We start from the raw sequence: 26,668 nt of genomic DNA on the forward strand, positions 1-26,668 counted from the left end.
AAAATTTTTAAAACATAATGTTATTTCTGTGGAAAATCTTCACACACGCACAGCATACATCAAGAGAGGTTCATTGACATTTTCACCTGTTTCAGTGGACTTACCATCTGTGTAGACTTCTCGGCGCAGATGTCCTGGCTGGTGTTTTTGCTTTTTGGCAGGTCGGACCTTTTGTATTACAACAGCACTCATGTTGCTGTCAGTAGACACAGGGCTGGTGGGTCTAGTGCAGTGCGATACATGAAAATGTCTACGGCCTGAAAAAAAAATCGCAAAACAGTATGTTCTTATTTTTCTCTCTCTCCATAACATGACATTTTACTCCCTTTTTTAAAAATAAGAATCACGTACAGCCATTTTAAAACTGAAGTTATTTAATTATAATATTACATTAATGTAAATCTTGTAATATCCTTATTGGTGATATGTTCTACAGTATATTTTAACAAATGATTAATTTTCCAAGCAATAAACAGGCTGACTTAGTTTTCCTGAAATTATGCAACTGGTTTGTATGGGCACGGGGACAAAGAATGTCATCGCTGGGCCACATTCCTGGGGGGCTGGGAGTTGGGCCCAAGCTTTAAACACAAATTGTCCTCTGTGGGACCCCTAACTTGGGCTAAAAAGGCCACATACTACACAAACAATAATCGCGTGCAAACCACAGCACTTTTCTAGCCTTGAAGTTGGAGGAGATCTGGGGGGGAAGCAAACCACGGCAACTTTCTAGCCTTAAAATTAGAAAAGAAGGGAGCATATCAGAGCAAATTTCTAGCAGTGTCCAAAACCTGCCCAATAGGGATCATGGTAACAAAAGCGTAATATAAGTAGGCTATGTTCTCCCTTTCCATTCCTCCCCTCACCATCTAAACAAAGAATGTAGTAAAAGGGTGTTATCTCTTCTTGCCCAGACTGTTAGTTCTTCCCTAGTTCTTGCTAGTTTGTTAAGGAACATTTGATCATTCCTGCTGTTAAAATAAATGTATATGCTACACAAGTTTCGTGGGAAATAACAAACAGAGGCGAGTATAATTATATGCCTCCCACAGCCATTAATATTTATTTTATAACCATTTATATCACCAAATAGGAATTTTATGGGGCGTTGGAAAGTGTTTGTATTTACATATCATTCTAAATAAAAAGTTGTAAAGTAGTAAACTCGGGGCTCACTTTGTTAGCCGCAAAGCAAAAAAAACCCAAATGGACTAAAAGCTGTAACCAAATAAACTCTCCTTATCACTCCACCCGGCTCAATTTCTCTCTTCAACGGACCCTGCAACAGTTTGTTTCTAGTAGGTTTTCCTCCAGGAATCAGAACTCTGCGACCAAGCCCAACAGCTTGCAATGTCCATTGACAACAAAATGCATCATTTTCACAATGGGCTTCATTACCTCTGGCATGGAAAATGAAGAAGTTCACTCAAATGTATCATGGCAGAACAATGAGCAGGCCCTAGTTACATCCAGCACTGCATTGCTTGAATAATTAAGAATAAAGTACTGTAACTGAAGTACACCACATAGTTCCTAGACCCAAAATATGACAAACCCCTGAGTAATGGAGTACTCACCTCCACACCAGCCTGGAAGGGGTTAATGAGGCTCAATGGGGGCCAATTAACCAGATAGGCTGAAAAGAATTAGGTGGCCTAAGTAATCCATGAATGATGAGGTGCCCAGCTGAGAGTAACAGGCAGGGATAGGACAAAAGCCAGGAAGCTGGCAACAGAAAGGATCTGCAGGGAAGTAATCTGCAGTCACTCCCTGGGAGAAGAGAGGTGGGGATACAGAGCCAAGGTAGCCTATATTTATTTTCTGGGAGAGGGAAGTTTGGGGACTGGAATATCCAGAGAAGGGGCAGAGCCAGACAGATAGGAAAGGCTCAGGGAAAGGGCAGTGAGGACCAAAATGGAACAGAACATCTGGAACCTAGACCACAGGGTGGGCCCAGGTTCCCCTACCAGCTACCGGGGAAGTGGCACCAGCTGGACAGTGAATAGGAAGACTGTCTGAGCCCATTCATCAGAAGAGACTTTGATAACACAGAAGGGGAGGACACGTGTGACTCAGGCCAAGCCACAAACACGGAGCATCTTGCCTTTCTAAAAGCCAAGAAGAGAAGGCAGGGTACATGGTGAGAGGTGGAAAGGAGGTGTCAGCCCCAGGCTAATCCCCAGGTCGACTAGAAGGAGACGCACTAGAAGCGAGTGAAAACAGATCCTGATTTGTATTGTACATGAATCATGTTACATTTCTAATGTTTGTATTCCAGTAGATGCAATATAAACAAAAAAATCCAAAAAATCAAGTCATAACACTGTTTTAAATGTTGGTAAGTTAATTTTTTTTTAAACACATCCATTTTTTTTTTAAAACATGTCCATTCCAAATATTTATACAAAAGGATGAAATCCTGGCTCCATTTAAGTCTTTGAGGACAAGATTTCATCCAGAATGACTAAACCACATCCCCTTCTCTTTCTTCATTATAAAGAGCCATGTTGAAACAAAGGAATGCTAAACTTTTGAGTGGGCATTAGAAATGAGAGAGGAATCTTGAAGCTTTGTAGAGCTGGTGAGGACAAAATTGTAATAGAATCCCAGTGTTCTAGGTCTGGCGGTTATATAGGGTCGGCAAGATAGTCAGAGATCTCTTTGAACTGTGGCATTCCCATTTATCAGCTGAAACGTCACATTAACCCATTTGGTAAGCATGAGACCTGCTCAGATCATTAGTTATTTATATTCAATTAATGTTGGCAGCTAACAATACTTTTGCTTAAATATGAAATATTTATTACATATCTAATGTTGACCAGCAGAAAAGCCAAGTGTAGTTTGTTTGTAATCTAAGGGTACGTCTATACTGACGGTGGCAAAGTCGCCACCGTCAGATCGACCTATCTGGATCGACTGAGCGGTCAGTGAAGACCCGCTCAGTCGATCCAGAAGTCGACGCAGTGAAACCACCCCTTCAAGTGGCATAGTGCTGCGTCAACAGGAACGCGGTTCCCGTCGGCACAGTGCAGTGAAGATGCCACGCAGAAGGGAAGCACAGCAGTCGACAGGAGTTACGCAAGTTATAACTCCTGTCGATTGTCGCCGAATCACCTGGTAAGTGTAGGGCTAAAAGTAGTTTCTAAAATGACAGGTTATAAATTATGATGCCATGCCAAGTGCAGTTCATTTCAACTATGCTGTAACAGAGACTGATGATATTCCCCATTAAGGTCATAATGAAATAATAAATGGCAAATAATTATCTTAAAATACAATTAAATGTATTCTTAAACTTGCAAAATCTAGAAAATAAAGTGTTAAAGCTGAAACACTATACTTTTCACATTCCAGTAGACATGGATAAGCTAAAACTCTCATATGAAGAGAGACCAAACAGATTGGGAGTGTGTACTTTACAGAGAGGACATGAAAAGCATACAAACTAATGCATGGTAGAGAAAGGGCCAACTAGAAACTTCTATTTACCCTGTCTCATAATATAAGAAAAAGGGGCATTCAATGAAATTAAAAGATGGCAAACTTATAGGAGTGATTTTGCACAGCAGAGCAACTTAAGATTGGACTTTCAATCTTACTTGTGTATTTGAATTCATTACTCGGATACATCCTTATATGGTAACATTTTAAAACAAAGACAAAACTGTTCAACCATTTTTAAGACCGCAAATGGCGCCCAAACCCAGTTAATCAAAATGCAAGTATTTTCAGTTCAAAGCACTTTAGCAGGACCGAGTTATAACAAAGAATATGAATGTTGGGATTTTTCTTGATCTTTTCCCCCTCCAACAGACCATTGTCCACAGGAGCCTTTATCCTTATCACTGACCTGCCCCTCAACCGCTAAAAGGGGCTTCTCTTCACCACACTCTAAGGGCATGTCTACACGGTCCAGTTTGAAGAGGACTACAATAACACAAACTAGGAACCTTTTAGTTTGTGCCCACAGAGTCCACATGGGGAAGTTACAGCACAGCCCTGGTGCTCACTGCTATTCAAACGTCATAATGCGAACTGTGGAGCTGTATAGACATGACCAAAGAGAACAATCATAATTTCAGCTGCATTTGAGTTTTAAATCAATTAGAGGTTTTCCCCCCATGATTTAGCACACAGCCTTCAGTTTTACACCCACATCTTATACAAATGATTTTATAGTTTAGCAGCAATTACATTTTATATAGTGAACTGGACTGTTTGGCTTAAAGTCCTTCCGCCATCCCTCAACCTGGAGATCTTAAGCAGATTTAACCGCCTCCCATTTCACTTCGAGAAATAATACATTACACCTGCTGGAAGAGCTGTAGCATAGGAAATAATTATGTGGGTGTGCAAGTCAATTTTCTGTGCATGCTGAATTTCTACAAGTTGGAACACAGACTGTGTGATTCATTATTAGGTTATTTAAGAAATTCCAGGACAACCTTTGGATAAAAGACATGGCACGGTGGCAGCTTTTCCTTTTTTCTCCCCCAACCAAACATACCATGACTTTATAAGAGCTCACCTCCTGCAGCATCCTGCATTTGACGTCTTGCTACTTTAAGACCAGCATATTCTGCTGCTGCAGCAACAGCCTGTGCAAAATCTGCATCAGTAAAAAACGATCCATCAGAAGAGCTAACACTGGACCGTCCACTTGAGATGTTGTCTTCTTCTGAGGCTGAGCCCCAGCCATTAATCATTGACCCTGTTACAGAGCTTTCCAAATCTCCAACACTTGAAGCAGGTGTCTGCTCAAGGCCACGCAAAAGGAGTCTTCTGTTCTGCATCTTGGCAACTTCTATGTCTGCCTCATCCTCTTCCTCTTCTGGTGCATCAGTATCCATATCTGAGACAAGGGGTCCTGAAATGTAACCATAGGTGTGTGGTGGAGAGATAGGCCTTGGAGGGGGTGGAGGACTCACAGGCTGACGTCTGCATATAAACACAATGTTAGAAATTATTATTAAAGTTGCACAAAATAACCAGACCAAAAAAAATATCCTAGTAGAATCAACATGCCAACCAATTTCTCTTACGTGCCAACCAATTTGATTTGCCATTTTAAATTCACAGAATTTAGATTTGAAAGTAGCAGGTTTTATTTTTGCTGTAATCAGAGATGATTGACAGCTATGCAACCAAAAATCAACCAAAAAAGAAATTGGCCTTCTCTTATGGTACCTTTTGCTCCCAGTCTAATAAAAATGTGCTCACTTATGTATAAATCTCCTTATGTTTCATAATTTAGCTCATGTGCAGTTAGGGAAGGGGAGGTGACAGTTTATGTGACAATTTAAAAAAATCACATTAGGAAGTGCATGCTTGTGAACGTGAGCAAAAGGTGTGTCTATATATTGCTTTTGCAACTTGCTATTACCAGGGACAATAGGCATGAACTGCTCCATAAACATTATCCTTCTTGGAATTTTTTCCCCTCATTCCAAACATGGGAATGGAAACATTTGCCTCTTTCATTAGTTTTGAAACTGGTCTCAAAGATAATATTAAAGAGAGAATTATTCAATATGATTAAATCTAACTTTTGGAAGCACCCAAATAAATCTATATAACATATTATTCTTGTTCTTAAGTAATCAGTAACAGAGCTGCTAGATGCAAAAGGTAAAGGACTGTGTCTCGGCATTATTGGATCAATGTTTGGTTCATTTAATATTTTGATCTGCAGAACATTAAGATAAATGTTGTAGATATTGTCATCAGTTTGTTCCACATGCCATTTGCCCAAAAGGAAGATACCTTTCGTGAGGGAATGACCAGACTTTTGGCTTCTTTCATCACTAAGGAAATCTGCTGCTTTAGTATTTAGAGGAATCTGGTTTGCAAAATTTCCCAGTGTTTTCTATTCCTTATGGGATCAAACCCATCAAATTTTGCTTTATCATCACTTCAACAAAATGGCTATCTTAACAAACTTGAAAAATGTTAATTTTCATATTTTTGGTTAGCCAAGTTTTGCCCCCCTACTCTTGGAAATGGGCCAGGTTTTGCTTAAAAAATATAATGGATCTGAACAAATGTTTCCTTATTTAAAAAAAAAAAAATTCTCATCTAAGTTCACAGTAAAATGCAGAAATCCTTGATAATCTAGATTTTCCTTACAGATATTTTATACACACCTCTACTTGTTGCCTTAACTACTGGAAGACAACAGAAGCAGCGATAATTAGAAATATTTTAATCAAACATCATTCAATAGAAATGACAGAGGCCATAGCTGAGTGAAAAACAGCTTTACTCGCCTTCGAATAGAGCCCCATCTTGGCTAAATTATATTGCTTTAATGTGGAATCCTGGACAGATGTGTGCTGCAAAGTATATTTGTCTGCCAGTCTTCCTGTTCTCTGGGTTTTGATAAGAAGAACAAAACACAGAGAGGGTTCTGGGAAATTCAGATTGCTCGCTAATCCTTAACTTAGGATAATTGAGAACATGGGCATGTTCGTGAACATATAGATTTAGCAGCATTTCTTCCACTTTATCCAGCACTGTACTACATTACAGTGACACTGGCTTTAACATTCACAATGTCTCCTATATTACTGTGCTTGTCCATTCTTCCAGAGCAGAGCTTTCTATTTCAGTCTGCTATAACTCTAGCAAGCTGACCGGACAGACAACGTTACGGTATGCAATCATCATCACAGAGAGCAATGTTCTAGCTGCCTTGTTCCTGAGGCCCACAATATGCAGCATGGCTGCAGAATCATTACAGAAAGCTTTAAGGACTGGAGAAAAGGGAAGTGGGGAGAGCAAGGGAATGCCCCCTCCATTAAGAAACTTTTCCATCCTTCAAATAGACTGGAGTATAGAGACTAAAGCTATACCAACCTTATAGATACAATGTTTTAGATAACCGTATTTTAGATATAATCTTCACTACAAAGCTACATGCTTAACTTATTTCTCTGATGGTCCTGGGTCCAAAGACCATTCAGAGTCCAAGTATTGTTTCGGGAAGGGCAGAGCCATCGGTACCAATGGAGTTGTGCCGGGTCCCTAGATGTTGGGTAGTGTGGTGCCTGGAAGAGTAGCGGTGCATCCGTGGGGGAAGAAGGCTGTTCAACCCCTGTTCCTTTGATCGGGGAGCCTTCCCTCAGTCTGAACAGTTATATTGTCGGTGACAGCGGTGACAGCCTGTCCGGTGTTCAGGGCACTGGTGGTGTGCTCAGTGCCAGCCGGGATGGGTCCGATGGAATGGACAGTGCCAGAGAGACCAGAGATGCACTGGTTGTAGTTGCTGACTGTTGCTTGTCCGAGTGCTTGGTTTTTTTGGCTGTCTTAGATCTCTTCGGGACAGGCGCCTTGGAGTCAGCGCGTGACTTCTCACTCAGCTTGTCATGGCTTGGAATGGGAATGCTGTGCTTGGGGACTGTTTGACTTGGTGAGTCCCCTTTGTGCCCATGTCCAGGTTTCTTATGGGTCTTATGGGGTTTTGTTGAAGCTGTCAGTACCACAGGTGCCATACTAGGAGTGGAGGAACGCACCGCTGGTGAAGCCGAGCGTTCCTGTGGGTCCGTCGGTGCCTCTGCAGGGAGCATATGCAGACGCATTGCCTCTTCCATGAGGTGTTTTCACAATCTCAATTCTCTGGCCTCACGCGTCCATATGGGAAAGGACCAGCAGATTGAACACCTCACAACTATGTGAGCCTCATCCAAACAGTAGAGGCAGCATTGATGTTTGTCACTGAATGAGAAGGAGCGCAGGCAAGAGTCACAGTTCTTAAACCTGACCTGTTGGGGCATATTCTCCCAGAACGGGTGGGACCCCCAACTCTAGTCTGACTACGTTGACTAACTATACCATAAGAACTTTCTAACTAACAAAGACACACGAACTGTATACACTACAACTATGAATTAACTTTTGGGGTTTTTTCTTCTCATCTACACAGTTTTCAAAGAGAGAAGAGAAGTGTTCCGACTCTGGCCATGCAGTGGTAAGAGGAAACTGAGGGGGCGTCGACCCACATGCCCTCATAAGACTTTGGACACGACCATGTGGACTATTTCTTTCTTTCACTACATAGCAAATCCTTATGCCCCAGCAGTTCAGTGGTGCATCCTTCTAGCCACATCTCAATCATATTTCCTTAAGTTTGCTGATATATCTGCAGTAGCCACCTCTCACTCCTGGTTCTGAGGGAAACATTCTGTTTCCAGGCTGTCAGCAGCACACAGAGCCAGATGGCTCACTCACAATGCAGCACACTATTCAAAACAGAGAAACTGAGGATCTGGGAAGCTACACCCAAAGGAGGATAGAGCAGGCTTCCCCTTTCCCCATTAGTGTACAGGGAAGGGAAAGAAGGAATGACAAACTCATGAACAAGAAAGAGGACAAGATGCAGAGCATGAGAGAGGGTAAAAGTTACAGCACACTGGACTAAAGAGGAACACTGAGGAAAAATGGGGGATAAAATTAAAGGCAGATTTGAAGCCCTTCTCAAAAAGCAATGTGTAAATTACCAGGATTGGCTTTAAAATAAAAATGGGCAAACTATTAAAAAAAAAAAAAAGTTACTAGACATTCTTTTTCTGGGAAAATACACCTATGAAAAGCTACATTAACAAAATTAAATTCAAGCAAATTAATTCAGCAAGATGACACTTTAGAAATATTACTTTGAAATAAGTCCAGGAATAAGAAATATGAAAAAATAAGAAATGCTAGAATGATTTTTGAACAATAAGACTAGAAATTATTGAAAATAATGATCAATTAAATAAATATGACTGGAATATTAAAAGTGTAATAATTTGTCATAAATTCAATACGTATAAGCTAATGAAGAAAAAAAATTGACAACAAATGTATTCCTGGATACAAAAGCTTTATCATCTCAACAAAACAGCAAGCATTTAGTCAGAATTCACTTCTTTTTTTTTTTTTTTTTTTAAACACAGAACAGAAGCTGTAAGGGAGCAGATGCATAGTAGACTCAGAAAGGAAGCAAAATTTCCCTGAACCAATATAGATCTTATTAATGTCCATCTTGTTTTAAAAAATGAGAGAAGGCGGGAACATTAAGGAAATTTCACAAGCAGTAATTTACTGCAGTAGGATTTATGAAAGGAGGAAAACCTATAGGTTATATAAATTATATATTTATATATATTCATACACATTGCTGACAAGTTAATTGCACAGTTACTGTGAAATAATGTAAGCTATTTTATGGTAATAATGCAGTAAATCTATTGGAAACAATGGAACTGTAATTATATGGTAAGTTGTGTTAACGATACCACTTTAATATCCTGATGACTGCGCATTTAACTTGTGTCAGCACTGTATGTACCATAAGATGATATACTGCATTTCCTTACATGTTATAATATTAAAGCAACTTAATTACATATCTCTAAGAATATAAATAGTCAATTCCTCCCAGTTTGTAAATTAAATATAAGAAGAGTAAATATGTTGGGTGAAATCGAGGCCCCTTGAAGTCAATGGGAGTTTTGTCATTGACTTCAATGGGGGCAGAATTTCAGCTGTCATTTCTGCGTATTTGCAGCAACATACCTCCGGTCAGGTTGGTGTTGTATGTGACCTATTTCCTCCTGACAATCCTGTAACATGGGTTGTAGTTCTTCTTGGGGTGATGGTGTTAGTGTGGCAGTAGACTGATGGCTGTAGGAGACAGCTGCAGGAGAGGAAGCTGCTCCTCGAACTGGTGGAGTAGGACCTCGTTCATCATCTTCTTCTTCCTCTAGTTCATCCTGCTGCAGATACATCCTTGCAGGTGGCACTGGACATGGAATTTCTTGGTCATAACTAAGAAATAGGTTTTTTTAAAAATGAGGACTATAGCTTAAATTATATTTTTATTGCATCAAACAAGTATATCTTATATACATATAAATAGCCAGGCAAAATTTACACTCATAAAGGGCTAGGGGAAAGATCCTAAGCTGACTGAAGTCAAAGGGGGTTGGCCATTGACTTTAGTGTGGCCAGGATTTCACTTCCCAATGACCCCATGATACTTCTAGGTGCCTAAATTAGCTGCTAGGTGACTAAAATGGGTATTAGGGACAATCAAATAACAGAAAAAATAATATCAGGTAAATACATTATTCAGTTAATATTACTGTGTCAAATAATTTATTTGACAAACAGTAGTCAAGTTATATAATTTATTTGACAAACAATAGCCAAGTTATAGAGTTGGTTGGATGCAACTAAACATTATTAAATGGATAAATTATCTAACAAATTACTGCAATATTTGTTAAATAAAATATTAGATGAAAAATATTCCACCAGCTTTTTTAAATGCAGATTTAATAAACATGAAGATCTGGTCCACTGCATCTATTACATATTGTTCTAGCTCAAATAGTCAGAGATTTTCAAATGGTAACATCTGTGGAACAGCTTGCTTGCTGTATCTTGTAATTACAGGCAAATTAATAACAATGTGACCATGTCACTTCAAGAAAACAACAACTTAACCACTGAAATATTTGTATTTTATTTTCATTCTTTTAGATATATTTAGGATGTTCAGTTAAATCCAAGGGGTGAAATCCTGGCGCTATTCACTCAATGGCAAAAATCCCACTGACTTCATAAGGAGCCAGGATTTCATCACAGATCTCTAGCTCTGTTTACAAATACAGAACTGGTCTAATCTAATCTAAGATTACTATGCTGTAGAATTTATTCAACAGCTTGTGTATTAGATCGCAAAATATGGCCCCTCACTGAGTACAATGCAAACCTTGGTGACCATTTCATTCCCCCATGAGGAAAAAGAAAAAAAGAAAAAATACTCTAAAATCCAAACACAGAGCGTCAGGCTCAGAACTGAAATCACAGTTAGCAAAGATGCATTGACAGAAGCACAATGCTATCAAAAGCCTTTTTTTAAAAAATAAGCAATACTGCATGTAGAGCTCAGGAGCATCCAAAATGGACTGAAGGAAAACTTCACTATCACGTTAGCAGAGCACAAATTAAATGAAATCAATTTGAGATACCTGGTCAGCAAAATAATAAAAGGATGTGACTTGTTCATTTTTCTTACCATTCATCCACAGAAAGACTGTAATCTTCAGTATTGCTGTGGGGAGGAGGGTGTGCTGGGGGAGGTGGAAGTAGATCTGCCCAGTTCATGCCAGCCTGTTTGGGTACCTTAGGGGTGCGGGCACCCTTCTTGTGTCCTTGACTCCCTAAGAGTAAACAATAATATATATTTTAAAATGTTTTTAATGATCTCCTTTCACCTAACTGCTTTGCCATCTCCCCGGGGTGTGCAGGCGTAGCAATCAGGACTTATTCTAGCTCCTATTGAAGCCAATCTGGATTTTACCATTGACTTGACTGGGAACAGGTTCCGGTCCTTCCTCTCCGTATAGTAACCTCATAATTGCAGTTTCATTGTAGAACCAATTATTCTACATTTTGCTGCCATTAATTATAACCAGGAACTTTAATATAAGAAGGAGAAACCACACGGTGTTCATAACTTAATAAATAGCTAAAATGCAATAAAACCATAAATGAATTTTACAAGCAATATCCTTAAGAATGATATTCCCACAGCTATTAATTACATTATAGATTATGATCTAAAACAAATGAGCTGTAGATGTATTTTCCAAAGTGTCTTTCTGTTATTTAATTGCGGGAACCTAAAGTACAATAGGATACAGATATGATCTATTAAAGTTCCACTCTTGCATTAAGTCACTGAATATATGCAATTTGTATTTGTCCACTGAAATGTTTTAGGCACAATGAAATTACTAATTTTAGTCTGAATGGCAGGTGCAGTTGAAAATAATTGTTGGAAGAACTAAAATAACTGGAAATAACCCTGATGAAGTATGACACGAATGTTTTCAGATGCTATTATTGAAAAATTATGGCTTACAGTAAAACGATGTAGCTTTAACAATCCAGCTTTACCAGCTTTGAAACTGACCAATTATTCAGGTTTTTAATTTTGACTAGACTACTATCTGTAATCAAAACGAACTCTACATTTTCTATGTGCTAATTTGTGTACTTTTTGTCATTTTTATTGGAAGTGATTGTGTAATTGTGCAACTGTCTCCTACGTTGTGTTCCTATGGACAATATTTTTGCTCATTATCGCTTCACATTGATGGCTACATACCAGTATGTTTTAGCTGTGCACTATTGTTTCACTGGTACTTCAGTATCATATCATGTCAAGCAAGACCTTAATTGTCCCAAGGAGACCATAATCTGCATTCTGTTCTTTATCCTTCATGATATATACTAGATTCAGCACGATTAATTTATTGCTCTGGTCACCTTGCTTCATTCCTGCTGGAGTTCTTGGTGTAGGGCTATAATTTGTCAGTGTTATGAATAACTATATTAAATATCAGTATGGTAAATGTTATGCCCCCCTCTCCCCCCACCACCACATGTAATTCACATGGATTCATATCCCCAGAGAAGTATTGTTTTGCATTTCAAGTCTGAATGTTGTAGAACTGGGACTCAGCAGATCCTGTTGTTGTTGAATTGGGAAAGCTGCCCACTCCCAGAAGGTTCTTCTTAATCTCTGGGCTATTCTTATCCCAAATAAACAGTTGAGAGTACCAGACAGCCCACCTGAAGACAGGAAATACAGGGCCACATTTCACTAAAACACATTTACACTGCCAGAGTAGTGTTAGGTTAGGATAATTAGATTAAGATCTAAGATTAGATGAAGATCGAACACAGGTTAGGATAAAGGCAATTGGGTCTCCCCAGGAAAAAGCAAAAGGTAAGGGAGAACAAGATTTCTCTGCAAGAAAATATTTTGCAGGGTTATAGTATGCAGGTTATATCTTGCTTTCTTTGACATTTCTGAGAAGGACTTTGGACAGAATTGGCCATTGGGAGGCCAAGATATCAAACAGGGGAGGATCCAAGTTAGGAAATCCAAAGTATACCACAGAATATGGCTTTCCCAATACTAGATGGCATTAATCAATTAGCTGATGCTTTATTTTAAGTAATAACACGGACATTATTAATTCTGACCCAATAGAGTTGCTGAGCATCTACACGTTGTATTTCCTCCATGGGAGATGTGGATACTCAGCAGTTTTGCAAATAAGGCCATTAAAACTGAATACAGATACAATCCCACCAAACGTGGCAACATTAATTTAGAACCACATTTTAATGTAGCAGCTTGGTAGGGATATACTCACCAGATGTACTACTGCCCCGATCTGAACTGTTGTAGGCCTCCCCTGTGTTCTGGTCATATGATTGGTTGTATGGAATAGTTGGAGCAATATTGTCATTTACTCTGTAATCTGTAGATTTAATGATACAGTTAACATTCCCTTCAGGTAATGTATTACCTGTGTATTCCTGCTTCATAACACACAATAAGACCCATTGAACATGTTGACGAGGAAACATGAAGGGGAATCTTTTAAACCGTTCCCCCTCAAATATTTGTTTTGCTCCTATCTTTTCCTTTACATACTGTTAACCACTGGTTTCCAGAATTTCAGGGCAACTCAGTAGCTACACCAAGAAAAGGTCCCTGGTCACCAAGGATACATCAACACCACAACCGGACACCTGTGGCTGGCCTGTGCCAGCTGACTTGGGCTAAGAGACTGCTTAATTGCAGTGTAGATGTTCAGGCTCAAGCCTGGCCTCCAGGACTCTGCAAGATAGGAGAGCGCCAGAACTCAGGCTGCAGTCCCTTAGCTCAAGCCCCTTAGCTTGAATCAGCGAGCACAGACCAGTCGCAGGTGTCCCAACTGCAGTGTAGTCATACACTTAAGGTGTGATTCAACCCTAGGCACAGTGCCCACTCAAGTCTCAAAGCGTGCACAGGCTTACGCCACCTTTCTGAATAGAACTGAGTTTAACTCTACAAGAGCCAAATACTGTTAGTGCAAACTGATGCCACTCCACTGAGGTCAGTTTACACCAGCAGATAATTTGGTTCAAGGTTTCTACAGTATCCAGGAAGACCGCCAGATAGTGCTGACACAGTTCTAGTTGTGCATATTCTTTTTTTACTATTAACAGCTACAATGGCTGTCCTATCCACTTCTGAAGCTTTGGATGAACATTTAATTACATGGATTTTATTTTTAAATGCTAGATTTGGCAATCAGAGCCATAAACATTTCTCAGGGATAAAATGTTCATCAGACAATACGATGCTTTCTTGCATAAGAAGTGTATATAATTTACAGAAGACTAGCAAGGAGCCGAGTTGCTTTTCATAGAGCAAATAAAATAAAGACATTGGACACAAAGTACTAACAGTGAAGCACAGCATGGAACTCATCAAAAATTATTATTTCTCATTATAAAAGCTATAGGTAAAATTGTCAGCAAGATGGTTTTGACTTAGGAAATAAGAAATCCAAGATCAGAATATCGACTCATAAAAAACCCCATACAGAGTAGTTAAGAACCGAGTCCCCATCTGCTGCAGACATGCTTTTGATAATGTAAGCATGGAAAAAAAGAGCAAAATGATAAATCCCACAGCAGAATGCATTCTGTAATAGTTTCTCCGTCTAGCTGCATTCCACACTTCATGCTGAAGCCCTGCATTCCATGTCTGTTTACACAGAGGATAAACAATAAATCAACACTCTGGAATATGTATATATGACTGTCAGCCGACAATGCTTTAATGGGGTCTTTTCATAGCACAATATGCTCGAAAACGTGCAGCTGTAATATATACCATTTGAAAGAGACAATGTCTTCTTAGGCACAAAAATCAAACATTTTTTAATTCCAAAATGAAATGAATACATAAGGTCATCATGGAAAAGTGAGTGCATAGCTTGGAGCCAGAAAAAAATGAATTTTCCCTTTGACTTGGTTATGTCAAAAGGCGGCATCACATTTTATATGGCCCTCTCAACTGCTTTGTGGATAAGTAGGTCAGGACGGAAATAGATTAAATCAACCTTCTGTAATGAAACAAATCTTTTTGCTGAATGCCTTTTCAATATCACTATGTGATCATACAAGTTACAATGATCTATTCAAAAAGTTCACAGAATGGATCCAGTTCCTAGGGGCAGCGCTTTGCAAATCAGGTTATTAAAGAAAGTTGCATGGTAGCCTGAAGACTAGCAAGAAATCACATACCTGTTTCTTCTGAATCCCACACATTACATTAGAGAAACATGCCCCTAAGGCCACAAAAGTACATTCTGATGTTTCAAGTTTACACTGAAATCAATTTATTTTTTTACCTTCTGGACTTACAGACTGCAGTCAGGACAACAAAGGAAATTTAGTTTCCAGAATTTTTTTCCTTAGCATTCCTCTGAATATGTGAGTTGGAGGCTTTTTAGGAATATAGCCAAAATGAATTGGATTGGTCCATTTCTGTCCCAGTGTATAACACAATATAATTTTACACAGTTTGATGTGCAAAATTCCATTAGTTTACATGAACATGTAGATTTAATTAGCCTCCATCCACGACTGACAAAGGGATGTTGACCTATTTAAAATTTAAGGTAGAATCTAATGTGACTACCGTGCATCTGCCTTTTGAATAAAAGATCTGGTCTCTGTCCTAACCAATTACGCACCTACTATTAAATTTCAATTAAACCACAAAGCCATACGAAAATATATTTTATTTAATTCTCTTTAAAGTTGCAGCTAGTTATTTGTCATAATAAATTCAATCTTCAAAGGCTATTGTAGTGCTAATTAACTCTTTGACACCGTTAACTGGAAATTTATAAATCTACAACTAGCCCTGACAAACTTTGGACTCCCAGCACCAGCAGGCTGATGATCCACTGATGAATAAAGAGGAGTAAAAAAGCTAAAAAACTCTTCACCTTTGTTTAATTTGTTTTGCTCCATAATGTTGTACTGTATGGGTGCAACCTCTTGTTTTTGCTGAACAGAGGGTTTCCAGTGTTTCTCATTTGTTTCCCCACTGCTGCTGTTAACATTATTGCTGATGCTTGACTGGATGAGCTGAGTAGTTGCATAAGGAGTGGGCTGCCCAGGTTGGTTGACAAATCGTCCATCCTTTAGATTTGGGCTATTGAAGGTTTTCATCTCATTGATTTTGTTGCTCAAGTCCACATCACCATAAACAGTTGACTCAGGCAGCATCAGGTTTGTTTGCTTGCTGTCCAGCTGGTTGTTGTAATTTGCTATACAATCAGCTAGCCACAGGGTAAAGGAAAAAGAAAAGGTCATTCTGTTCAGTTACTCTCTAGATCTTCATATGTAAGACACTTCACAAATGTTTTTGTGCACAACTATATGACTTGATTCTGTGAAGCAGAAATGGGGCTGTAATAATATAACTTATAAATAAATGAATAACCCATGGACTTTATTTACCTTTTGGGTTACTATACAGAAACAAGGGTTCAAAGGATTTTGTTAGTTCTCACCTATTTCTCTATATTACACATTCTCTAGCCCCAAAGTGAACTTCTCGGTTTGGCTCCACTGTAAATTAAGCTCTGCTAAATTTGTCCTTACAATAACTTTTCTGTTGCTCTGACGTTGGCAGCACTATTCTCAAAACAATTTTGGCATCTTAATAATTAAAAAACACAATTGAGCATAGTTAGATACTTTGTGTGTTCAAAAAAAAAATTAAGAGTGGGAGCAAATGTCTCATGTCCACATTCAACTCACAGCATTTAAAAACCTTTCAGACATCAGAAAAAAAAAAAAGAAGATGTCTTTATGGCTTCTTTTCTGCATGCCTAAAAACATGATTATACACAGATAGAAATCATTAACGAAGAGATACAGTACAGTATGAAAAGTGTCTCAGAACCTGTTTAACAAGACTTTCAATAAAACCCTGCATTCTAGCACAATAGCATGTATGAGCTTCAAACAAAAAGATAAGAAAGCATTCTTGGAAGAGTTGCACCACACACTAATCATAATTACTTCAGGTCTTAATAATCAGACATACTCTTGGCACCTTATTCAGTATAAATAAGAGTGAATTCACCCTCCTAGTAGGTACCATGCCACGAGGTTAGCACTCAGTGATAGTCTAATGCTGGGTCAGCATGCTTGTCCTTCAGAAATCCCATGTGCTTCCCTGTGTCTAGCATAGACATTACTTTCACAGCATTTGTTTCCCCTCCATATCTAATCCAGCAGAAGGATGCTGAGTGCTAGTAACACAGTTAGCAGATCTGTATATATGGGGTTATTAGGAAACCAGCACAGAACCCATTCAATGTGGGTTATCATTTACCAATTGGTATATGTAATGATAATAACATAATTACCAAGAAGATAGTTGCTCCTTTTAAAAAAACTGTAACTGCTGTATGTTAATAACCTAGGGAGAAATCCCAAAGTCCTTAGTCAGGGCAAACTCCAGCCAAAATCAGTGAGTAAAAAATAAGTAAGCATTTCAGGATTTAGCCTCTACATTCTATGAAATGAATATTTAAATTTTCAAAACATTCTCTAACACCCAATTCTTTCAGGAAACATGTTCTGTGTAAAAGCAGTAAAATATCACTTTAAAAATAAAATCACTCATCCCCATTTCAATGGTTAAGTGATGTGAGCAGTACATGCTATTACATACAACTCATTCACTGCAAACTTCATGCCCTTCAGCTTGAATTTTTTTAAAAAGATTTTACCGTTTGATATATTTTTCTTTCATATTTGAGCTCTTATTTATTTGTTGCTGTACATACTCTTCATCTTCTTGACTTTTGTTACTTATTTTTTTCATTTCTGCATCTCCCTTTAATTTTTCTCATGATCTTATACAGCAATGCTGCCATTCTTTCCTCCTCTTCATGCAACTTCTGCCTTTTTATGCCTCCTTTGTTTCTTTTCTGTATATCCTTTATTACTCATGCCTCCTCCTTTATTTTGTTTTTCTTGTAGGGGCATTCTACAAAATATTTTTACTTGCTTTCTTTATTAGCTGGATCTGATTATTTTTGGAGGGCAATAATCAATACAGTACATACTAGACAGGTTCATTCTTAAACTATACCTATTAAGATATCTTACTACAAAGTATCTATCTGAACAAATATCAGCTTACCTATATAATAGAAAATGTATTTTATCAAATGTGAATTTTATATTCACCACTACTTTTACAATGAGCTTGTTCCTATTCAGTACTATACTTATAGGATTATATTAGAAATATACATGGGTAATTAGAGCATCCACAATTACATCTTCATATATAAAGGATATAAGCCCTTGTGCTTCAGGGCATAACACAACCACAAACTGAAGGGGTTAAGAAGATTCATAGATTTTAAGCCCAGAAGGGACAGTTATGATAATCAATTCTGACCTCCTGTATAACACCGGCCACAGAATTTTACCAAATCATTCCTGCCTGCATCAAGCCCATGACTTCTAGTGGAGCTAGAGCGTATCTTTTAGAAGTTTTAGATTTAGAAAGATAACTGTGATTCAAAAATAAAGCGATAGAGAATCCACCACATTCCTCAGTAAATTGTTCTAGTGCTTATTACCCTCACTATTAAAAATGTGTGCCTTATTTCTAGTCTGAATTTGTCTAGCTTCAGTTTCCAGCCAATGGACCTTGTTATGACTTTGTCTGCTAGATTAAAGAGCCCTTTATTATCAGAAATCTTCTTCCTATCTAGGTACTTATAATAAGGTAATCCATGTGCACATTATGCCACAAGTCTCTTTTATTAGAAATCTCATATCTTCCTCTGAAACATCTTGTACTGACCACTGGCAGACAGAATACTGAACGAAATGCATAACCATCATCAGTTTATGACTGGCCTTACAGTAATTACATGAGACTTAGAAGGAACACCATATCCCTCCAATGCTTCCACATTGCAGGCACTCATAATCTGCCTGCAATGTGAAGGGGAATGCAGGCATTGAAGGCCAACCAATGTTACTAGCTGTGCTCCATGACCAAGAATGTATGTGTGTGCCTGGGTGGGTGGTACAGCCAAAGATTCCCACTCCTGACTCACTGCAAGCACTGATGAGTTGGAGTGAGGAGAATGTCAGCTCCATTTTAAAAAAAATGTGTAGCGAGTGCTGCTTCACAGTGTATTCCACCCAGCGTGCACTGCCGGAGGCCAGGAGGCATTATTCACCAATAATGTCACTCTCTAAAGTGTTCAGCCACAGAGGGTGCTCTTGTGTCCCTCCTGTTCTGCCCTGTGTCCCAAGAGCCACCATTTAGTCCTAATTTTCATAGTTTGCTTTTCAGATTCAACTTCTCATAATTAGTTGTTCTCTGTAATACAATTTTTACAGACAAAACAAAAACACACCCACACACACAAAAACAACCAACCCAGTCATCTAAATGAAGAACTATGGCATAGCAATGGGTGAAAAAGAAAAGGTTGAATGTGCAAAACTAGACTGGAAATCTCACATGAGCAGACTTTGATATGATAAGGCATTTCTAGCTTTTGGTCATCCTAGGAATGCCTCTCCAGTAATCTCTCTGGTAGCCCATTGGCATTTCTACTTCTGGACCCTGGCAATAATAGGAAGTGCAGATCTGTACCAAAATTAAAATGTATTTGGACTTTTCAAACTCAAAAAGGTTCAGTTCAGTTCGAATTTTGGGATCCACTTCAGATTGCTTCTTATTTGATTAGAACAAGTTCACTCGTACATAGTTTTGCAGTATGTTTAGGTCTTCCATGGACAAAACCAGATTTGAATTAATTAATAGGCCCATTTAGCTTGCATTTAAGGTGCAGTGATTTTTGGCGGCATCATTATGGAGAGGCAACTTGGTGGGCAAATGTGGTAGCAGAAGCAAGAGGAACTGGGCTAATAGAGCCATCTTGAGAACCAGCCAACACAGGTTTAGCAGATGAAGCTGTACAGAATGAAGTAGGAGCTGCAGTTACATGCCAATCATCTAAAGCAATGTGCCAGCTGGTAGGAGGAGACTGATATGACCATATGACCTCTGAACCGTGGCAGCACATAACACAAAAGATTAAGCAGCACCCCAGGAGCAGCTAAGATTTAGTCATGGGTATTTTTAGTACAAGTCATGGACAGGTCATGGGCAACAAACAAAAATTCACGGCCCATGAACTGTCTATGACCTACTATAAATACCCCTGACTAAATCTTAACTGCTCCTGGGGTGCTGCTGCTCTGGGGAGCCAACATCTGACCCCTGCTCCAGTGGTGGGGGCTGCTCTGAGGCCCCCAGGATCAACACTGGAGCTGTTGCTCCAACCGCTACTCAGGCCAACCCCAGGACCACTGTTTGGGTCCTGTACCAAACCAGCAGCAGCTGGTGTGGCTGGCCCTGGAGCCGCCCAAACGACTGGCCCTGGGGCTGCTCCAAGACTGGCCAGTGCGGCTGGCCCCAGGGCCAGCTGTTCGGACGGCCCTGGAGTCAGCCACAATGGCTGTTGCAGCTGTGGAAGTCATGGAGGTCATGGCAAGTCACAAAATCTGTGACTTCCACAACCTCCATGACAGACTCGCAGCCTTAGTTATAAGTGGTATTGTAATCTATTGGCAAATACAAGTCTTCTTCCATGCCAATCCACAGAGAATACAAGTTATTATAGCTCCTTGCTACAGAGCCTTGGCTCTTTAGCTCAAGGGGTAGCAGCTCATGCTTTTATATGAGAGGTTCCTAGTATCAACCTCCGGGCCAAATATTGTCGCTGTCACAGCAACACAACATTTACAGCCTATCTTTAGTTTGATCCAGCTCTGGACACAGTCTACCACAACATGCGTGATAAGGGACTAAAGCTGTAATTCTGGAGAAGTATGAATGAGACTGGTATTAAATCTTCAGGTTATAAGAGTTCAGTGTAAAACAGGCTCGTTGTTAACTAGTAAAAAGTAGCTAACCTGGTCGACTGTACGTTGTGAGGTTGCTATCACTGTTTCCATTGCCTGAGGTGCAGCAGTTGATGGAGCAGTCATTGTGATTGTTCCCAGTGTTGGGCCATGTATCTGCTAGCCATGGCTGAGGGGCAGGTTCACTGATGTTTAGAAGTCCTGGTCTTTAAAAAACAAAGTTTGGTGATTTCATAAATTAAGCAATAGTGTTATTAAACTGATTTCTATGTTCTTCTCAAAAAGCTGTCTACTATTTAAAAGTTTGAACTCTGAGCAGTAAAGGTTTTAACAATGCATACTTATAACATCTCTTATAGAATATATTTTAATTGGTATATGTCCACTGATCTAGACTTGGTTCTTTAAACATTGCTAATCATCTGTTTTGCCATACGAAAAAAGAAGAATTGGTATACTTAAGGACTCCCAGATTTCCCCATAAAGTGTTGATATTCTTAGGTAAATTACAGTAGAGAGAAACCATCACATTGTTTTGATCATCATATGGGTATTAAGAAACAGCAGAACTAGTTGAAAAAGGGTATGTTTTCATGGAAAATTTAGAATTTTATTAAATTTTCTGATTTTCATCAAAAATCTGAAAATGGAATTCCAGGATTTTTCAATTTTCCCAAAATTTTCAGTGGCAACATGGAAAAAATAGGGGAAGTGGGGAAACGAAAAGAAGGGGGGTTGAAGGGAAAAAGGAAAAGAAAGGGGGGAAAGCAACATAATAAACACAGGGAGTTTCTGGTTGAAAATTTCTCAAAAACAAACATTTTCCACAAAAATTGTGGAAAACAAGCAGCTCCTATTGAAGTCCACAGGAATCATGAATGCTCAGCACCTTTGAAAATCAAATCACAAGTTTTCACTGCTGTATGTTGGCTGCATAATGCAGCTAAAAGATATGCATTTCAGCTGCATGGTTTCCAAGTTTCCAGTGAGCACTAAATAAACTTTGAAAAATGTTTTGTAGAATCTCCAGTGCGCATATTGTTTTTTCCACTGACAACATTGTGCATATTACAAAGTTTCACAAACAGTAGTGACCCTTAAAAACCTGACAATTGCGTCTGATAACTAAGTAAGTGTTTGAAGTTAGATAATCTCAGCCATTTCTCTGTTCAAGTTATTTCCTACAGTCAGTATAGGGAACTAGAGGGGAATAGTGTAGAAACAAAAGGAACATATGTATTTATCACAAGCATAATGGGCAAATTTTAAGGCTACCATAGTAAACAGCACAAAAGTTCGTCACTGAGTCCAGAAAAATAGGTATCTGTTGTGAAAATACTGGATGTAATGCTTTAAATATGTTATTCCTCTTAAATTGAAAATTGAGAATGCAAACTGCATCAGCAGTTAGTTATGGGGTATCCAGTCTGCCAGCGCCATGGGCTTAAGTCCGACTCCTAGAACAGCATTATATATATATATTTATATATGTATATTTCTGTGCTCTATGCACCATCTGACAATTTAGTATAAGAGCTGAAGAGGCATGAATTACTGTCAAACTAACAAAAAAACCTGTGCACATGTATTAGACAAGCATATTTTTGTGGATTTATTTTCTCTGTAAATATGTAATAAATGTGCTGTTATTTAGCTTTGTGAGGAATGCAACTGATTTGTCATTCCTGTCCATGGCTTACAGTGCTCTGCATATAGAGTGAAAATCACCCCGGTACACAAGGATGGAATAAGGCTCTCTGCATCTTTCAAGTCCTAAGAAGGGTCTCTGTACGGAAGCTGCAGTTGGAGAAGCCAAAAAGACCTCTCCCTTTGTCGCTGAACTTTCTAAATACCGCAGAGAGGAAGTTTGCACTTCATTCATACTAACCGGGAGGAAAGTGAATGGAGATATTTAATGTCGATCCAGGGTTCAGAAATACCGTGTACCAAGGAATATGGTAATAGAAGAGCTATTCCAGCCTATTGGCTGGAACAGTGACCAGGAGCTGTTTGTGTCACAGCCCCACAGCCTGCCCACAGGTTGGGTAGATGAATTCCATACTCCTGCTAAGAGAGATTTACCTGAGCTTTGTGCAAGGAGAGTGAAGGCATAACAAGATCCACAGAAGTAGATGCTATTTTGAAATACTTCACTTTGAGTTACATGTTTATTTCTGAATGTCAGAAGACAGCACTTTTTATAGGTTGTGTAGGATGGGGGAGGATGCTGAGCCTCCCAAAAGCCTTACCAGTATATTTTATGCAGGGAAAGTGGGAGTCTGATCTTGAAGCTTTGGAATTCTGAGTAAAGATTTTATGCCAGAAACTACAGTGCTTTATATATTGATCAAATCTGTTTCCTATGCTCCAAAGTATTGTGCAACATACTATATGCTCAGGTGAGCAAAATAAATGGCACAGAAGGTATTTCCTGGCTTGATCACTTGTAAAATCCTGAACTGATTAGATGACTGTATAGTTATCAAAATAAGTATGATGCACATCTAGCCCTAAAAGAGGAAAGCTTTTTTGATGGAGATTTTAGATTGTGGCATTTAGCTACAAAACTGGGGCTGGACAAAGCCACACTGCTCCAGCAGGAGCACCAGGGAGAGTGTACATGATGCAGACACACAGATCCTCAGTGCTGCTCCCTAAGCAGGGGGTGTATGTGCAGAATAGTCTCTGATGTGCCAGGCCAGCTCTTCAGGCCAGTACAGAAGGGAGCAGAGTCATTACCCTGCCTCTTCTCCACTGCTCTTTTGCTACCTTGCTCTATAGGGGCGAGCAAAAGCTTTCATTAGCATAGGGAGTGCAAGGACTGCTATTATGTACTGTCCTTGAACAGCCATGCAAGAGAAAAGACAGGACCCCTCTGCTCCTGTGCCAGGGCAGCACACAAACTGGCCCATAGTTATTACAGGCTAGTCAATTCCAAAATATTTGAAACTGAATGTCTTCATGTCTCATCTTCATCTCTATCAGATTACAGTACACTCTTGCAAGGTAAGGACCACAGGGCAATGCCGGGGGAAGAGGAAGGAGGAGACGGAGGAATTTATTTATCCAGGTGTTTTTTAAGATTTAAAGGCTTGCTACCATACTGTGCCAATACCTTAACCCTGATGCAGAGAAAAGGTGTGCCGGAACGTGATTTTAAAAAAAATGTGCTATTAAAGCGACACATGCATGACATGCCTCCCTGCCATCACTGCTGCTATGTCCTCTCAAGAAACATAGAACCCTGGGCAGGATATTGAGGTTATTGTGTGTTCCATTGCCATTCATAAGAAAATAAATGAAAATGAGCAAACACATTTCAGTTTTTTCTTAAATCTGGAACCGATCTAGGTTCTGAGAGCAGAGAACCATTTATTAATAAGCTACCTATTTCTCTTTATTTCTTCAATGTAATTCTCTCTCTTGCAAGTGATGATTTAACTGTTTTGCATTCACTGCAAAATTAAAAAAAAAAACACCTTGTGTGTTGCTGTCTTCAGCAAGTTTTTCCTCATGAATGTTTTTTGTTTTGTAATATCTGTGAACCAGCTATATTTCTTAATCTTCATAAATGCCACAATTTAATTACTTTAACTCCCTTAATCATCTGCTAAATCAGTAAGCCCTGCATTTTGAAGTCAAAGTGCTCCCTCTGCTGTTTGTTTTTTAGGATGCATTTTTTACAGATTAACAAAGCAACAACTGAAAATGTTAAAATTCAGTTTTGCAAATGAACCGAAAGCTATGTTTCAAAAGCCATATATTTTCTCTATGAAATCAGAAAACTATATGCCCAAAATATATACAGCAATACTGTAATTTAACTCATTTATTCCACCAAAGGGGTCATTATACCACCACTTATAAATGAACTCATTTATAAATAAATGTATTTAAGTTTATTTTCATCCAACTTATAGTCTGCAAAATAAACCATGTCATTACCTGCCTCCACTGCTTACAGCTTCTCCTCCTCTTTGATAGGTTACTAAAATATTAAGAGAGAAAAACAGAAAATAATGCAATAGTCATGTTGGATTTTTTAAATAGCACTGTAAAAAATTCTTGTTTTCTTTTAGCTGAATCTCTAAATTTAGGCTGGTTAAGTTTTAATACTGAATCTTATTCTTTCAACAGTTATTCCATCATTTGCCAATCCATACACTATACGTGTACAACCTGATTGCTGGTACTTTAAGCCGCACAAAAGTTTTATAGGTCAGTTCTACATAAAATTTGTTGTGCAACACACACACGCGCACACACACACGCACACTTGGAAAAGAAAGAAAGCCAAACAAAGTGTGATTTCTTACAGAAAGATACCACATTTCACTTATGCAACAAGTATATTTTAAAAGTCCTATAAATGTATTATTTTCTAAAGTTTTACAATTGGATTTTTTTCTAAAACTTTTTTAGGTCTAAAATTTTAATTTATTCATTGTAATAAATAAATCAGTTTGATTGGTTCTAAATTAGCAGGAAATTTTTGTGCTAACACTTCCTAAAAATAAACAGTAAGATAGTTAGCACACAGACAGATTCATTTTTTTAAAATGTATGTTGATATGAAATGCATGTTCTTTCCAGAAAGCATCATGGTTAAAAGTTAGTTTTTAAGAGGCATAAACCCAAATAGTTTGAAGTGCTATAAATTTACTATTTTCAGGTTTGCAGTGGGTTAGGCAAAGGGTTAAGGAGATTAGCTTCACTGCAAATACTGATGGATTCTACAGCTATGCATTTCCTAAGTAGGAATGTGTATAAAAAAGCAGCCAAATTCTGCTCTTTAAAAGAACTCCAAGCTGGGAGTCTGCAAGGGAGAGATAAATGCTTGCAGTGATTACAATAACAGGATTAAAAATGTAGGAAGCAATGCTACAGGTAAGTCTTTTACTAAAGGAAATGTTAAAGAAGAAGGCCTGTTACCATTTAAACTGAATGGATTCTGATGTATGGAAAAAGGAAATAATTTTTAAAAAATATTTTACATTGCATATTTCAGATGACTTCTTCTAAATTCTTAATGCTGTTGATTTTGCAGCTATAACCTGCAATATGTTCTAATATTTTCTTTTTATATTTAGATTTCTGACTGCAAAAAAAACCTATCAGTTAATCTAAACCATACCATACAGATTCAGTAGCATGTTGCATTGAGATTGTGCTAGAAATTGGATGGCTAGCCAATGAAATAATAATAATTTGCATGTGTCTCCTCTATGGATTTCCAAGGTCTGTGGAAACATTAAGGGCCAGGTTCTAGCACTCTGAGTCACGTTGTGCAGTGAGTGAAATCAGTGAGAGTGGTTGTGATGTAAAAATACTACTCAAGGTGATTAAGAATGTATCCCTAACTGATTAAGTCTCAGAACACACCCTTCATGTGAGGCATAGTATAAGGTCTGTGTATTCACTCCGGTCTTCGCCAGAGGGAGATGGATGAGGAAATGTACAATGTTTAATGGCTGGGTGAGTATCTATTCAAAACCTGTTACTAAACTGCATGCTTTGTTGTAAACATGGAACTTGCACTTAAAAACTATGGGCTTGATCAAAGGCCCATTATAGTCAGTGGAAAGAGTCCCATTGACTTTAATGGGCTTTGGATCAGGGCCTGTGTGATGGGCACATCTTATAAATTCCAAAAGAGAGAGAGACGGAACGAAAGAAAATGATTTCAAATCCTTCCTTATTCACCACATGAAATACAACCTCTTCTGGGTTAAAACAAGGCATCAGTTTTAACATTGCACAGCCAACACTATAGTTCAGGACAGGAAGCAAAGAAAGGCATAATACAATTATCCAGGCTGAAAAGAAAGGCCTAACACAATTA

The 26,668-nt window shown here is 38.6% G+C and overlaps 1 protein-coding gene across 1 annotated transcript in view; it reads right to left on the reverse strand.

Moving 5' to 3' along the window:
* Positions 1-26,668, reverse strand: part of ROBO1 (roundabout guidance receptor 1) — a 935,708-nt gene that overhangs the window by 18,244 nt on the left and 890,796 nt on the right. The window contains exons 22-29 of the mRNA XM_067543346.1: positions 24,772-24,814; positions 20,878-21,032; positions 15,855-16,190; positions 13,218-13,325; positions 11,066-11,210; positions 9,559-9,810; positions 4,532-4,941; positions 105-257 (exon numbers count right to left, since the gene is read on the reverse strand). Of these exons, the coding sequence (XP_067399447.1) occupies positions 105-257; positions 4,532-4,941; positions 9,559-9,810; positions 11,066-11,210; positions 13,218-13,325; positions 15,855-16,190; positions 20,878-21,032; positions 24,772-24,814 (1,602 nt within the window). The remainder of the gene's footprint in view (positions 1-104; positions 258-4,531; positions 4,942-9,558; positions 9,811-11,065; positions 11,211-13,217; positions 13,326-15,854; positions 16,191-20,877; positions 21,033-24,771; positions 24,815-26,668) is intronic.

This window comes from Emydura macquarii, unplaced genomic scaffold, assembly GCF_026122565.2.
Source record: "Emydura macquarii macquarii isolate MOO-44397 ecotype Brisbane River unplaced genomic scaffold, CSIRO-AGI_Emac_v2 contig_75, whole genome shotgun sequence".
Lineage (NCBI taxonomy): Eukaryota > Metazoa > Chordata > Testudines > Chelidae > Emydura > Emydura macquarii.